This window comes from Meles meles, chromosome 4 (genome assembly GCF_922984935.1).
Source record: "Meles meles chromosome 4, mMelMel3.1 paternal haplotype, whole genome shotgun sequence".
Lineage (NCBI taxonomy): Eukaryota > Metazoa > Chordata > Mammalia > Carnivora > Mustelidae > Meles > Meles meles.
Window position 1 is genome coordinate 113,946,575 of NC_060069.1, and position 13,285 is coordinate 113,959,859.

The 13,285-nt window shown below is 39.0% G+C and overlaps 1 protein-coding gene across 1 annotated transcript; it reads left to right on the forward strand.

Moving 5' to 3' along the window:
- Positions 1-2,400: 2,400 nt before the first annotated feature.
- Positions 2,401-3,228, forward strand: LOC123940298 (malate dehydrogenase, mitochondrial-like). The gene has a single exon (XM_046002976.1). It carries the CDS (start codon positions 2,498-2,500, stop codon positions 3,191-3,193), a length of 696 nt encoding a protein of 231 aa, XP_045858932.1. The 5' UTR covers positions 2,401-2,497; the 3' UTR covers positions 3,194-3,228.
- Positions 3,229-13,285: the final 10,057 nt, after the last annotated feature.

Here is a 13,285-nt window from a genome sequence, read left to right on the forward strand (position 1 = left end):
AGATACACATATATAATAGAAAACACTGAACTAGCCTCATAATTCAACGACTCACTTGATGGAACATGAGAGGAAAAACTACTTGGAAAAAGAAAACGAAATTTCAGTCCAAATGTTTCTTGATGAACAGGGGATCTGAGTAAAGGAGAAGCTTGGCATCTTTGTGCAGACGTGACTTGGTAACACACTTTCTCCAATCTGGAGACCCCTTCCCTATGAAGGCTTGAACCTCCATTCCCCTGTGAGGACAGGCAGATGGGCCCAACATAGTTATCCACATTCTCATTCACTCCTATTTTGACTATGAGAGACTAGAAAATATTTGCTCTTCATGACTTGCTTTTTTTGCATTTCTACTCAGATTTGTAACATGATCTCAACTTGTTTCAGACACATTATCTTAGTGATTTGTGTAAGTATCTAAGGAAATGCCTTAGTCTTACTGGCCCAAGACCAGGTATCTCTAGACCAGGTATTCCCTGATCAGTATGTCAGGCAAGGTGGCTTGCTATCATTATTGGTGGAAGCAATCTTATCTTTAATCGATTAACCTTGAGTTAATACATGTTTTTCTGCTACACCTAAGTTTCCAGACTTCACTTTCTGAACTTGCTCTATATGAATGGTGTTTACATTAAAATATTTATTATGTTATATTTTTATGTACAAAACAGTAGGTTACATACGCAAGTTCTGAAGAAAAATCATAAACATTCATGAATTTACAGTGAAACTGAGAACTGGAACATTGCCATACTGTTCTCTTTTGCCTCCAATATGTGTTAATTACTATGCTGAAGTTTGTATTTATCAATCTCATCCTTCCTTTTTTTTTTTTTTTGGCAGTTTTTATACGTATGTAACCCTTAAGAATACTGTGCTGAGTTTTGTTGTTTAAGTTTTATTAAAATGCTACCATTCTCAATATAATATTTTTCAATGTGCTTTTGTCACTCAATTTTCTAATTCCTTCATGTTCCATATAATTATAATTCACTCACATACACTGGTTGCATTATATGTCTTTGTGAGGCTATACAAAATGTGTCTATTTCCTGTTGAAGAATTTTTAGATTGTTTCTTTTTCTTTTCGAAATTATGATTTTGCTACCATGAACATTCTTACATTTGGCTTTGGGGACGGATGCCGAATTGCTAGGTCACAATGTATGATAATATTCACAATGAGAAGATAATGCCCAGTTATTTTCCCAAGTGACTGCTCAGTTTCCACATCTCAGCACATATGTAAATTCCTTTTGATCCATGTCCTTTGCCGGTACTTTTATTTCCAAGCTTTGCAATTTTTGCTAATCTAAAGGGAATAAAACAACATCTTATTAGTAACCAAGAAATGCAAATTAAGATGCCAAAGAGGTTAGGCGTCTGTGATATATAAATAGGCCATTTCTACTTTCTCTTTGTGAAATAGCTGTTCAAGACTGATATCCGTTTTTCTAATGGGTTGCTTGTCTTTTCCTGACATGTGACAGCTTTTATAGAGTTACTTGGCTCTTTGTCAGTTGTATGTGCTGCAGTTAAAGTCCTTCTAATATGTGACTTGTCTTCTTACTTTGCTTATGCTATCTTTTGATGAATAAAGCATTCTTAATTTTAACAATGATGAATTTGTTAACTTTTTTTTCATGGCTAGTGCTTTCTATGTGTTAAGATGACCTCCTCTACCCTGAGGGTATGTTCTCCCAATTCAAACATCTTAAGATTTTGCCGCCTATTTGATGTTCTGAATCCATCTAAAATTGATTTGATTTTTGTGTATGGTATGATATGAGAGGTTTAGTTTTATTTTCTTTTCCTGAGGGAGAATCATGTCAGTCAGCACTATTTATTAATTAGTTTCCTCCTTTCTTAGTGATCTTCAAGGTAACAAAATATTTAAAATTTCTATGTTCATGTCTGTCTACTTTGGGACTCTTCATTCTGTTTGGGAAAAAAATGCTTAAAAACAAACACACAAAATCTTTTGTTATGAATTTGTATTGAATTTTATCAAGTATTTTTTTTCCTGGAAGTTGAGATCACATTGTTCTTTTCCAATAATCTGTTAATATGGTAAAGGACATCTATAGATTTCCTATTAAACCACCATTGATTTCCATGATAATCTCAATTCAGTCATGATATTATATGTATTTTTTTAACTACTGGATTTGGCTTGTTAAGATTTTGTTTATAATTTTTGCATCTTTATTTCTGAGTGAAATTTGCCTGTGACATTCTTTTTTAAAGCTATCCTTTACTAGTTTTGGCGTTAAAATTGTGTTTGCTCAAAACGCATTGTGGAATGTTCCTCTTTTTCTCTTCTCGAGAAGAGCTTGAGATGATTCGTATTTTGGAAGTTTCATAGAATTCACCTTAAAAAATCTTTGTCTTCAGAGCGACCGTGAAAGGCTACCTCAGACCCGAGCAGCGGCCGGATTGCCTGAAAGGCTGCGATGTGGTGGTTATCCCAGCCAGAGTCCCCAGAAAACCAGCCATGACCCGGGATGACCTGTTCAACACCAATGCCTCCATCGTGGCCACCCTGACCACGGCCTGTGCCCAGCATTGCCCCGAGGCCATGATCTGCGTCATTTCAAATCCGGTGAACTCCGCCATTCCAATCGCAACGGGAGTTTTCAAGAAACACGGGGCATACAATCCCAATAAAATCTTCGGGGTGACGACCCTGGACATCGTCAGAGCCAACACATTCATTGCGGAACTGAAGGGCTTGGATCCTGCTCGAGTCAATGTTCCCGCCACTGGCGGCCATGCCGGGAAGACCATCATCCCCCTGATCTCGCAGTGCACTCCCAAGGTGGACCTTCCCCAGGACCAGCTGACAGCCGTCACTGGGCGGATCCAGGAGGCTGGCACGGAGGTGGTGAAGGCCAAAGCTGGAGCAGGCTCGGCCACACTGTCCATGGCGTATGCCGGAGCGCGGTTTGTCTTCTCCCTGGTGAATGCGATGAACGCAAAGGAATGCGTCGTCGAGTGTCCCTTCGTGAAGTCCCAGGAAGCAGACTGCGGCTACTTCTCCACCCCGTTACTGCTGGGGAAAAAGGGCATCGAGAAGAATCTGGGCATCGGCAAGATCTCCCCTTTCGAAGAGAAGATGATAGCAGAAGCCATCCCCGAGCTGAAGGCCTCCATCAAGAAGGGCGAGGAGTTCGTGAAGAACATGAAATGAGCGCGTAGCCTGCGAGCGGTGCGTCTCCCTAAATTATGAAGGCATCACGTCTCTGTAAAGCCATTTTCCGCCCCTGTGTTTGCGTTCTGTTAACCACGAGTGTTGCGCTAACGTCGCCGTCCCTTCCAAATTGCGGGTCCCTCTCTGGGCGCATCAGTAAAAGCAGGCTTTGGTTTTCTTTAAAAAATAAAACAAAACAAAACAACTTTGTCTTTTTTTTTTAATATGGTGAAGAAGATTTTCAATTAATAATTGAATTTCTTTCATGGTCATAGTATATTTAGTTTTTTTGTAATTACTTGATGCAGTTTAAAGTTTTCTTTCTTTTCTTTTTTTTTTTTTTTTTCCTAGGAAAACTCTCTTTTAGGATCTCAGAAAGATCAGAACAGATCTTTAGGATCTGTTTTAGGAAACAGGTTCTGTTTCCCAGTCTTGTTGTTGCTCCAAGACTCCATCTCATGTTTTCAGAACTACATCCCTCACAAAAAGCACTTTCAAAAACAATTTTCACAAAGGCACTATTTGGTTTTACATTTGCCTTATATATCATATTGCTGATGTAGGCATTTGGCTGTAGGGCAATCTCTTTGTTATTTTATAAACCTTAACTCTCAAAGTGCTTGCACACATTATTTTTTTCGGAGATATCTGGGAAGATTCTGATTTTGGTTTGCCTGATTTGTGTATGTCCCAATGACAGGAGTAGCACCCTCCCCAGTCTTCCCCCAGGGGAAATATATCTCACTTGAGAAACCCTAAAAACTCATCTCCCTCTCCTTCCAGTTAGGGAAGATCCCCTAACAATAAATACCTTGTGAAGTAAGAAGCAATTTGTGGCATGTACGTGCATGTGGCTACACATTAGTTATAAGGAAAGTTTCCTTCACTATAAACACAATAAGTTGATGTTTATTATAAAAAAAGAGCTTATGCATTAAATTGGCGTTTTGTACATCTGAAATACACCTGTGTTTTTAATTGTTACCTGTGTCAACAATAACCACATAGGGAAACCCTAGCAGTGTCATGTACCTTTTGTGTTTTTGACCTGCTTCTCATTTTATTTGCAATCTGCTGAAGTTAGAGGAAGATTCAACAACCGAGCAAGTTCTCCCACCTTTGAGGAGTTGGAGCGAGGTTGCCAAAAGCTTGTTTGATTAGTTCTTTTCCTCATAATGGCCACATACATCTCTGCCCCTAATCATCTCTCCTTGTAAATTTTAGCAAGTGTCTGAAGCTGAGAAGAAGCCTCAAAAGGCATGTTAGGCTGTGTTCAGATTATACTGAGTGGAAAGATTTCTAGGGAGGAAATAGTGAGATCTGATGACTAAGCTTTTCTTACCCCACTTCACCTCTCCCACCCCACCTACTCCCGCAAGCCCTAAACTTCTCTTTTTAATGATATCTTGCCAGCAAAGCTCATTGTTAGTTCACAGGAAATGCTTCTCTCAGAAAACTAGTTGGACATCCAGTTGTTATCCTGTGCCTGTTCTCTTCTAAAGCAAAAATAGTGTGCCAGTTGAAAAAAATGTATTTTCCTTCCTATATACAAGTCATAATTGTATATTACATTTGGTGTAATCTTAAGAATGGAACGGTAGAGGTGTTTTAGAGTAGGAGTTGACAAATTTTTCTATAAAGAGCTAGATAGAAAATATTTTGGTTTGCAGGCCATGTGGTCTCTGCCACAACTGCTCATCTCTGCTGTAAGAGCACTGGAGCCAAGATGGCAGTGCATAAACAAATACACATGGCTGTGAGCCAATACAATTTATTTCCAAAACCAGCAGTGGGCCATAGTTTGCCAACATTTTTTCAGGCACATTGTTTTAAAGGGACTTCCCTCAAGGTTTGTTGCACATGGTTTGCTATCATTCATTAATCTAGAGCAGAGTTTCTCAATGAAAGTACCATAGACATTTTGGGCTGGTTAATTCTTTAATATGTGAGATTATTCTTTGCATCATAAGATGTTTCACAGCATCTCTGGCCTCTACCCACTAAATGCCAGTAGCATCTCGTGAGCTGTGATAAACAAAAATGTCTCCAGACATTGTTAAATGTCCCCTGAGGATAGAATTACTCCCTGTGGAGAATAACTGATCTGAAGTGATGAGAGTGACATGTCACAATTGGAGACTGTAAATTGTTAAACTGTCTGAACATAGAGCAAAGGTGGGAGTATGAGGGATTGAGGTCAAGAGGTACTCAAAGGGAAATCATTCAGGACCATTTTGACTTCCTTTTGAAGGCAGTTGGATGACATTTAAGGGTTTTACAGAGATGGGTGGTTGTGTGTTTAGTTTGATGTTTGAGAATGGTCATTTTTACATGAGAGAAGACAATGAGTCAGGAAGAACAAGACTGGAGGCAAGGAGGTCAATAAGAAGACCCAGTTCCCAACATTTTGACTGGTACATCTTGATAATGTTGGTCTGGTTGCTGGACATTATTACATTTTCATAAAATTCATGTAATGTTAACCAAATCTACAAAAGACTAATTAGTGGCCATCAAGTCAATCTATAGTTTATTAAAGATGTGCCTGATCTTATAATCAAGCTAAGTTGTCTTAGAACACTTGTTTTCTTCTATAAGGAAAATTATCTTAGAAAACAAAACCACCTAAAAGCTTTCTCAACTGTGACTATAGAGCCAGAGAAAGGATGCTGACCATCATTATGGGATGTACTCACCAAGTTGTTGTGGCCAAATGACTAGGCTAACTCTGTTTTAGGGATCAAGAATTAACTCTTGATTTGGAAGGAAACCAAAAGTCCAATGTTCACTGAATACATTTATAACATCATCTCTAATTGGTTATGACACCTCTATTAAACAACTATGATGGGATGTGGCTCCCAGGAAACTCATGACATTTTGTAGTCTGTAATTATTAGATAGCTCTTTTGTTTCTTTTTTAACCTCTATAAGATACTAGCTATTTAGCGTTTCTTTACAAAGATCTGGAATGGTTGCCTTGATGAGTGTCCTCTTTCCTGGACAGTCTTGGGAATGTAGACAAATGCTCATCCTCAAACTATCCTTTGTTACATTCTGCCTTTAATTCCAGTTATTCTCATAAAGTGATATCCAATTATAGTTACCAAAGGTCTCCAGTCTATAGGTACCATGGTAGGTAGTGGGGATAACAAAGATGAGAAGACAGTTTCTGCTCACAAAGAGCTACAGTTCCATGGGAGAGGGAGGAGGGGCTTCAGTCATTAAAATAGCAAGTACAATGATATAATTCATATAACATGATATATTCTTCATCATTATTGAGGGAGGAATGTGAAAACCACTAAGTCGCTCTTTAAAATTAAACTTCCCCCTTTTTCCCTTCAAAACTTGAAGTTTCAACTTTATTTCAGGAAAACGTGATTCCAGCTCCACTTCTTTAATAACTATTCTGTTTGGGTTAAGTTTATCTCTTGTTGGCCAGACTTCAAATCTGACAAAATATACAAGTCAGAGAGATGCTCAATGTGTTCATACAGAAGAGGTCGCCACTCCTATCATTAGTCACCACCAGAGAGACATCATTTTCCTGATAACTTAAAACCATGAAGACCCCTAAGTGGGGGAAACCTCAGGACTGAATGATTTCAGAATACATGGTTTATTCTCTAGCAAACTAGAAGATGAGCTTGAAGATTAAACAAAAGCCTTGGTTTCATATATGATAGTTTAATTCCTTTTGTGTGAGCTTGACATCATATCCACCTGCCTCATCATCCATATTTTGAAAATCCAATGAAGTAACAGACAAGTTCCTTGAGGTATGCATTAATGACCATTGGTTTAAGCCCCACTGTCTATCTTCCAGTAAAAACAATAAGTGAAGTACATTAAGCTGGAGATGGATAAGAGTTGTTATGAGATTTTTTTTTTTGCTTCTTTTCTCTCACCATCTGCCACATGCTTTGCTGATAGTGTAATGCTTTGGATAAAATTCAGTAAATTTGGTAAACTTAAGGGAAACCAAGGTGAGATTTTTTTCTTTTAAACAGCTATATTTTTCAGTAGTATAGAACCATTATAACTAGTGTTTAACAGAAGCATGACCTTGTCTCTAAAGACACAGAAATATTATAAGATTTAATTGTATAAACTTAAGTACTCTAAGTTTTTAAAGTCTGAAGATGTAGCAATTCATCTCTTAGGAGGCATATTATTTGACCTTAATGAAACAGAAGTGTAAATTGGAAAAAAAATCACTTAGCTTTGTATATATAAACATGCTTTTTAATCTCCAAACTGAAAAAACAATATTTGTTGCATTAAGAAAGGAAAAGCTGCTCTTTCTTTCCTAGTAAGAATTCCAGGAAAAGCAAAAAACTTGTTAAAACACTTAATCCTTCTTTTCTATGTGACTCACATTTTCCTTTTTGCTCCTGACAACATAAGTATCTTTGTATCTGTGCATCAGCCTGCCTAGGGCTTCATCTCCTTCCGTCGCTCAAAGACAGAACCATGGGGACAATTCCAAGAGTCGGCTAAGGAGAACACATACACTTAAAACCCACACCTGTTAATCCCCCATCTTTTCCAAAAGAGTTTCTTATTCAGTATTAGACTGAGAGCCTTTGTGAAGGCGTCCAGAATATTTTAACATTTCCTGCTTCATTTACAACTTAGAGCCAAAAGTATAGCCCCAGTTTCTTCCAAGATGTTTTATGAGCAAAGAGTCATGTGCTCTGTAATCATTCTTAGTTTAAGATGCCTCAGGTTTCATGCTTTGGGGATAGAGAAAGAAAGCAAATTTTCTCCTGACACTTGTGGTCCATGGGATATATGTTTTGGAATTCTCATTTTTCAGCCGGATTGTGATTTCCTGATCACCAAGTTGGAATGTTGGACTAAAATGCGTAAGTCCTGGGGCATCTGGGTGGCTCAGAGTTAAGCATACAGTTCTTGACTTTGGCTCAGGTCATGATCTCAGGGCTGTGAGATCGAGCTCCATATCAGGCACTGCACTGAGCATAGAGCCTGCTTAAGATCCTCTCTCTCACTCTCCCTCTGCCCCTCACCCCTGCCTCTACTTATACATGTATGCTCTTTCAATAAATAAATAAATAAATAAATAAGATGCATAAGTCTTGATTTGGCAAATGACATGTTACTGTGTTTATGTTTAAGCTACAAGCAAAATAGTGTAGTTAATTATATGTACTATCATTGCCTCTGTCTGCTTCTATTTCCCAAGCCATTTCTTGCCTTGAGGCTGCCCTCCCCTGGGGTTTCCAAGATGTCATCCTTATAATTTTTTTTCCTTCCTATCAAAATGGGTTGTGAATAAAATATTAGTAGTTCACTCACATGGAGTAAAAATAGCATAACAATTCCCCCTCCCAAGTAAATTTACATTTAAACAAATCCCTAAACTAAATTTTATGTTTTCCAGTAGATTGAGATGGAGGCCAGGGCTTTCCACCAGACAGTGGTCTAGCTCTCATCCTAATTATATGTATTATGATCATCACTGGGCTGATTCCACATTAAATATATTTTCCTTTTTGGATCCATCAGTTCTTTCATCCATGAAGTAGAATGGGACAAAAATAATCTCAAGAAGTTTATTCTGTATTACTCCAAAAGTCATAATTTGTTACTTAAGCATATAACATATCCATTATGCAAATGAATATGCAAAAACAAATGACAAATACTTAAACTGGAAAGATAAGCTGAAAATAAAGAGCAGGCACTAAGCACTAGTGATTGGAACGGACAGCAAGACTAAATCACGGGGAGGAAACAACAGACTAGGGCTGTGGTATTTAGAGAATTTTTGCTGGATTTGTTAGTAGAAGGAGAAAACTGGCAACAGTTTAGAAATGAGCAACAGTGATGCAAGAATGAAGGGAGGCTGCACACACACACACACACTCACACCCTCATATACATTCATACGCCCCCTCCCCTATACACTCAGACCCACACACTCACACACACACATGCACACATTCATACCCATACCCACACACACACAGAGGTGACTGTAATAGAGGACAGTGCCTCTCCCTTCTCATTGCTCCTTTTCCATGTGACAGTTGGAAGTTGGGCACGACCGAATCCCATTTCCCAGTGATTGTATTGTGGGGGATGCAATATAACAAAGATGATTATGAATGTCTGCAGTGGATTTGGTTCTGGGCTTTCCCAGAATGGCTACTTTCAGCCCCTCAGTTCTGAAGGAAGCCTTCTTAGGCACCACCCCTCAGGGTAGTGTCTGAAGCTTATCATTTTCACCTAAACCTAGGACAGTGTAACAATTGTGCCTTGATAGACGTGGCCACCAAGACTGGTTGGTGGTTTGTTTTTTTTTTAAGATTTTATTAATTTATTTGAGAGAGAGAGAGCAGAGAGAGAGAGAACGTGGGTGGGGGTGAGGAGAGGTAGACTTCTCACTGAGCAGGGAGCCTGATGTGAGGCTCAATCCCAGGACCCTGGGATCATGACCTGAGCTGATTCTAGATTCTAGAAATCTAGAATCTCTCATGGTTTGTCTCCCTCTCTGATTTCTTCCCATTCCGTTTTCCATCCTTCTCCCTGTGGTCCTCTGTGCTATTCCTTATGTTCCACATCTGAGTGAAACCATATGATAATTGTCTTTTTCTGCTTGAGTTATTTCACTTAGCATAATCCCCTCCAGTTTAATCCATGTTGATACAAATGGTGGGTATTCATCCTTTCTGATGGCTGAGTAATATTCCATTGTATATATGAACTACATCTTCTTTATACTTTAACCTGGTGTCACACAAACTTACTATAACTGCCAATTAGGTCCAGGAATTTTTGGGTGATTCTTTCAGATTTTCTACATAAAAAATCAAGTCATCTGTAAACAAATACAGTTTGGCTTTTTCCGTCCCAATCTGTATATCTTTTATTTCCTTTTTGAGTTTCGTTTTATAAGCTAGTGCTTCCAATATGATGTTGAAACAGAATGGTAAGATAGAACATCATTGCCTTTACCTGCAGAATGGGAAAGCTTCACGTTTTTCACCATGAGGTATGATGTGAGCTACAGGATTTTTTATAGACTTTTTTTAAAAAATGAATTTTTTTTTTAATTTTTTTTTTATTTTTTTTTTAAATTTTATTTCTTTATTTGACAGAGAGAGATCACAAGTAGATAGAGAGGCAGGCAGAGAGAGTGAGAGAGAAGCAGGCTCCCCGCCGAGCAGAGAGCCCGATGCGGGACTCGATCCCAGGACCCCGAGATCATGACCCTAGCCGAAGGCAGCGGCCCAAACCACTGAGCCACCCAGGCGCCCCAAGGTAGTTCCTCTCTGTTCTTAATTTACTGTGAGTTTTAGATCATGAATGGTTTTGGATTTTGTCAAATGCTTTTTCTGAATTTATTGATATGATCATGTGATTTTTTTTCTTTTAGTCTATTGATGTGATGGTTTAACATTTATTAATTTCCAAATATTGAGCCAGCCTTGAATACTTGGGATAAATCCCACTTTGTTGTGGTGTGTAGTTCTTTTTACACACTATTGAATTTGATTTGACACTATTTTTTTTTATTTGTTTATTTACAGCATAACAGTGTTCATTGTTTTGGCATCACACCCAGTGCTCCATGCAGTACGTGCCCTCCCTATTACCCACCACCTTGTTCCTCAACCTCCCACCCCCCCCGCCCCTTCAAAACCCTCTGGTTGTTTTTCAGAGTCCATAGTCTCTCATGGTTCATCTCCCCTTCCAGTTGCCCTCAACTCCCTCTCCTCTCCATCTCCCCATGTCCTCCATGTTATTTGTTATGCTCCACAAATAAGTGAGACCATATGATACTTGACTCTCTCTGCTTGACTTATTTCGCTCAGCATAATCTCTTCCAGTCCCGTCCATGTTGATACAAAAATTGGGTATTCATCCTTTCTGATGGAGGCATAATACTCCATTGTGTATATGGACCACATCTTCCTTATCCATTCATCCGTTGAAGGGCATCTTGGTTCTTTCCACAGTTTGGCGACCGTAGCCATTGCTGCAATAAACATTGGGGTACAGATGGCCCTTCTTTTCACTACATCTGTATCTTTGGGGTAAATACCCAGCAGTGCAATTGCAGGGTCATAGGGAAGCTCTATTCTTAATTTCTTCAGGAATCTCCACACTGTTCTCCAAAATGGCTGCACTAACTTGCATTCCCACCAACAGTGTAAGAGGGTTCCCCTTTCTCCACATCCTCTCCAACACACGTTGTTTCCTGTCTTGCTAATTTTGGCCATTCTAACTGGTGTCAGGTGGTATCTCAATGTGGTTTTAATTTGAATCTCCCTGATGGCTAGTGACAATGAACATTTTTTCATGTGTCTGATAGCCATTTGTATGTCTTCGTTGGAGAATTTGACACTATTTTTTAAATCTTTTTAAGGATTTTAATTATTTATTTGACAGAGAGAGATCACAAGTAGGCAGAGAAGCAGGCAGAGAGAGATGGGGGAGAAGAAGGCCCCCTGCTGAGCAGAGGGCCTGATGTGGGACTCGATCCCAGGACCTTGAGATCATGACCTGAGGTGAAGGCAGAGGCTTAACCCCCTGAGCCACACAAGCACCCGATTTGCTACTATTTTGTTGAGGATTTTTGCATCTAAATTCATGAGAGATACTGGCTTATAACTTTCTTCTCATGTAACATCTTTGTCTCGTTTTGTTATTAGGGTAATGTTGGCTTCACAGGATGAGTTAGGAAATACTCCCTTTGCTTCTATTCTCTGCAAAAGATTGTAGAGAACTGGTATAATTTCTTCTTTAAATGTTTGGAAAATTCACCTGTGAATCTTTCTGGGCCTTGTGCTTTCCATTTTGGGAGGTTATTAATTATTGATTCAATTTCTTTAATAGAGATAGACTTGTTCGGATTGTTTGTTTCTTTTTGCATGAGTTTGGCCAGTTGTGTCTTTCAAAGAATTTGTCTATTTCATCTAGGTTATCAAACTTATGGGCATAGAGTTGTTTATAATATCCCCTTATCTTTTCAATGTCTTTTGGAGAATTCTGCTCTTTATATGCCTAAAAATGACAGTTTGGATAGCAGAGAAAAACTCTTAAGGCTTGGAGTCTGGTGATGGTACCCAAGCTCTTAGACTGGGGATCAGATTGATTTGAAGGGGTTGGTCAATACAGCACATCTTGTGCTGGCGAATGGGTTGGGTCATTTGGAATAAGAAATTCTGGCCTTCTGGGAATAACTCAGAGCCCTTTCAGCATCTTCTCATGTGATTGGCATTCTTTGACACAATTTAATGTCCTGCCTGAGCACTGGTGCTGGGAATGAGACATTTCACAAGTCAAAGGGCACCAATTTTATGTTCAGGCTGTGACAGCTGGTGATATATAGAGTAAGAAGTTGCCACATCTCACCCCATTAACTCTCTATCAGACCCTCCCTGTTGCTTTCTCTGTGTCTTTGTGTTTTAAGCCCTTGTTCCTGGAATTAATGTCAGATGTTTGTAGTGAATCATGTAATTTCAAGGAAGGCTGTTTTCTTTCACTTTAGTGAAGAGAAGTCAGGGAAAAGATGTTCTCAGTATTGGCCTGGGCTAGTAATTGAGAAGAAATTTTCTGAGTGTTTCTATTCTTTTCCTTCACTAGACCTGAGTTTCTGCTTGGTGATGAATGGATAACCTATGGCCTAAAGACAACTGATTTCACTATATCATGTGGGACCTTGAAAGCTGAACTTCAGAAAGTTTGCCTTGGTCCACAGGTGTTCTTGAATTGAAGATAACTTAGGGATGCCTCAGTGGTTCCTTGCAGCTATTTCATTGTTCCTTAAGTTCTTGTGGTTGAGGCTTGAAGAAGAATATGGAACTAAAAACAAGCTAGAAGGAATGGATGGTTCAATGAATAGATGGATTTAAAAGAGAAAGGGGTGGGAAAGCAAGGTCCTCTTCACATTTTGATGTCTTTTGGATTCATGTAGGCCTGGATTCTACTCAGATACTTGGAATGATTCTGATTTTCCCTTCCTGCCTACTTTTCCAACTTCTTCCCATTCCTCTCAAGAACCTAGTCCTTCCCTTCTCTATATTCCAATCTGTCCTAAATGTCTTCATGAGCTTTAAG

Bases quoted from the DNA above. Each gene is read 5' to 3' on its own strand.
- LOC123940298 (XM_046002976.1), top strand. From the start codon at position 2,498: ATGACCCGGGATGACCTGTTCAACACCAATGCCTCCATCGTGGCCACC.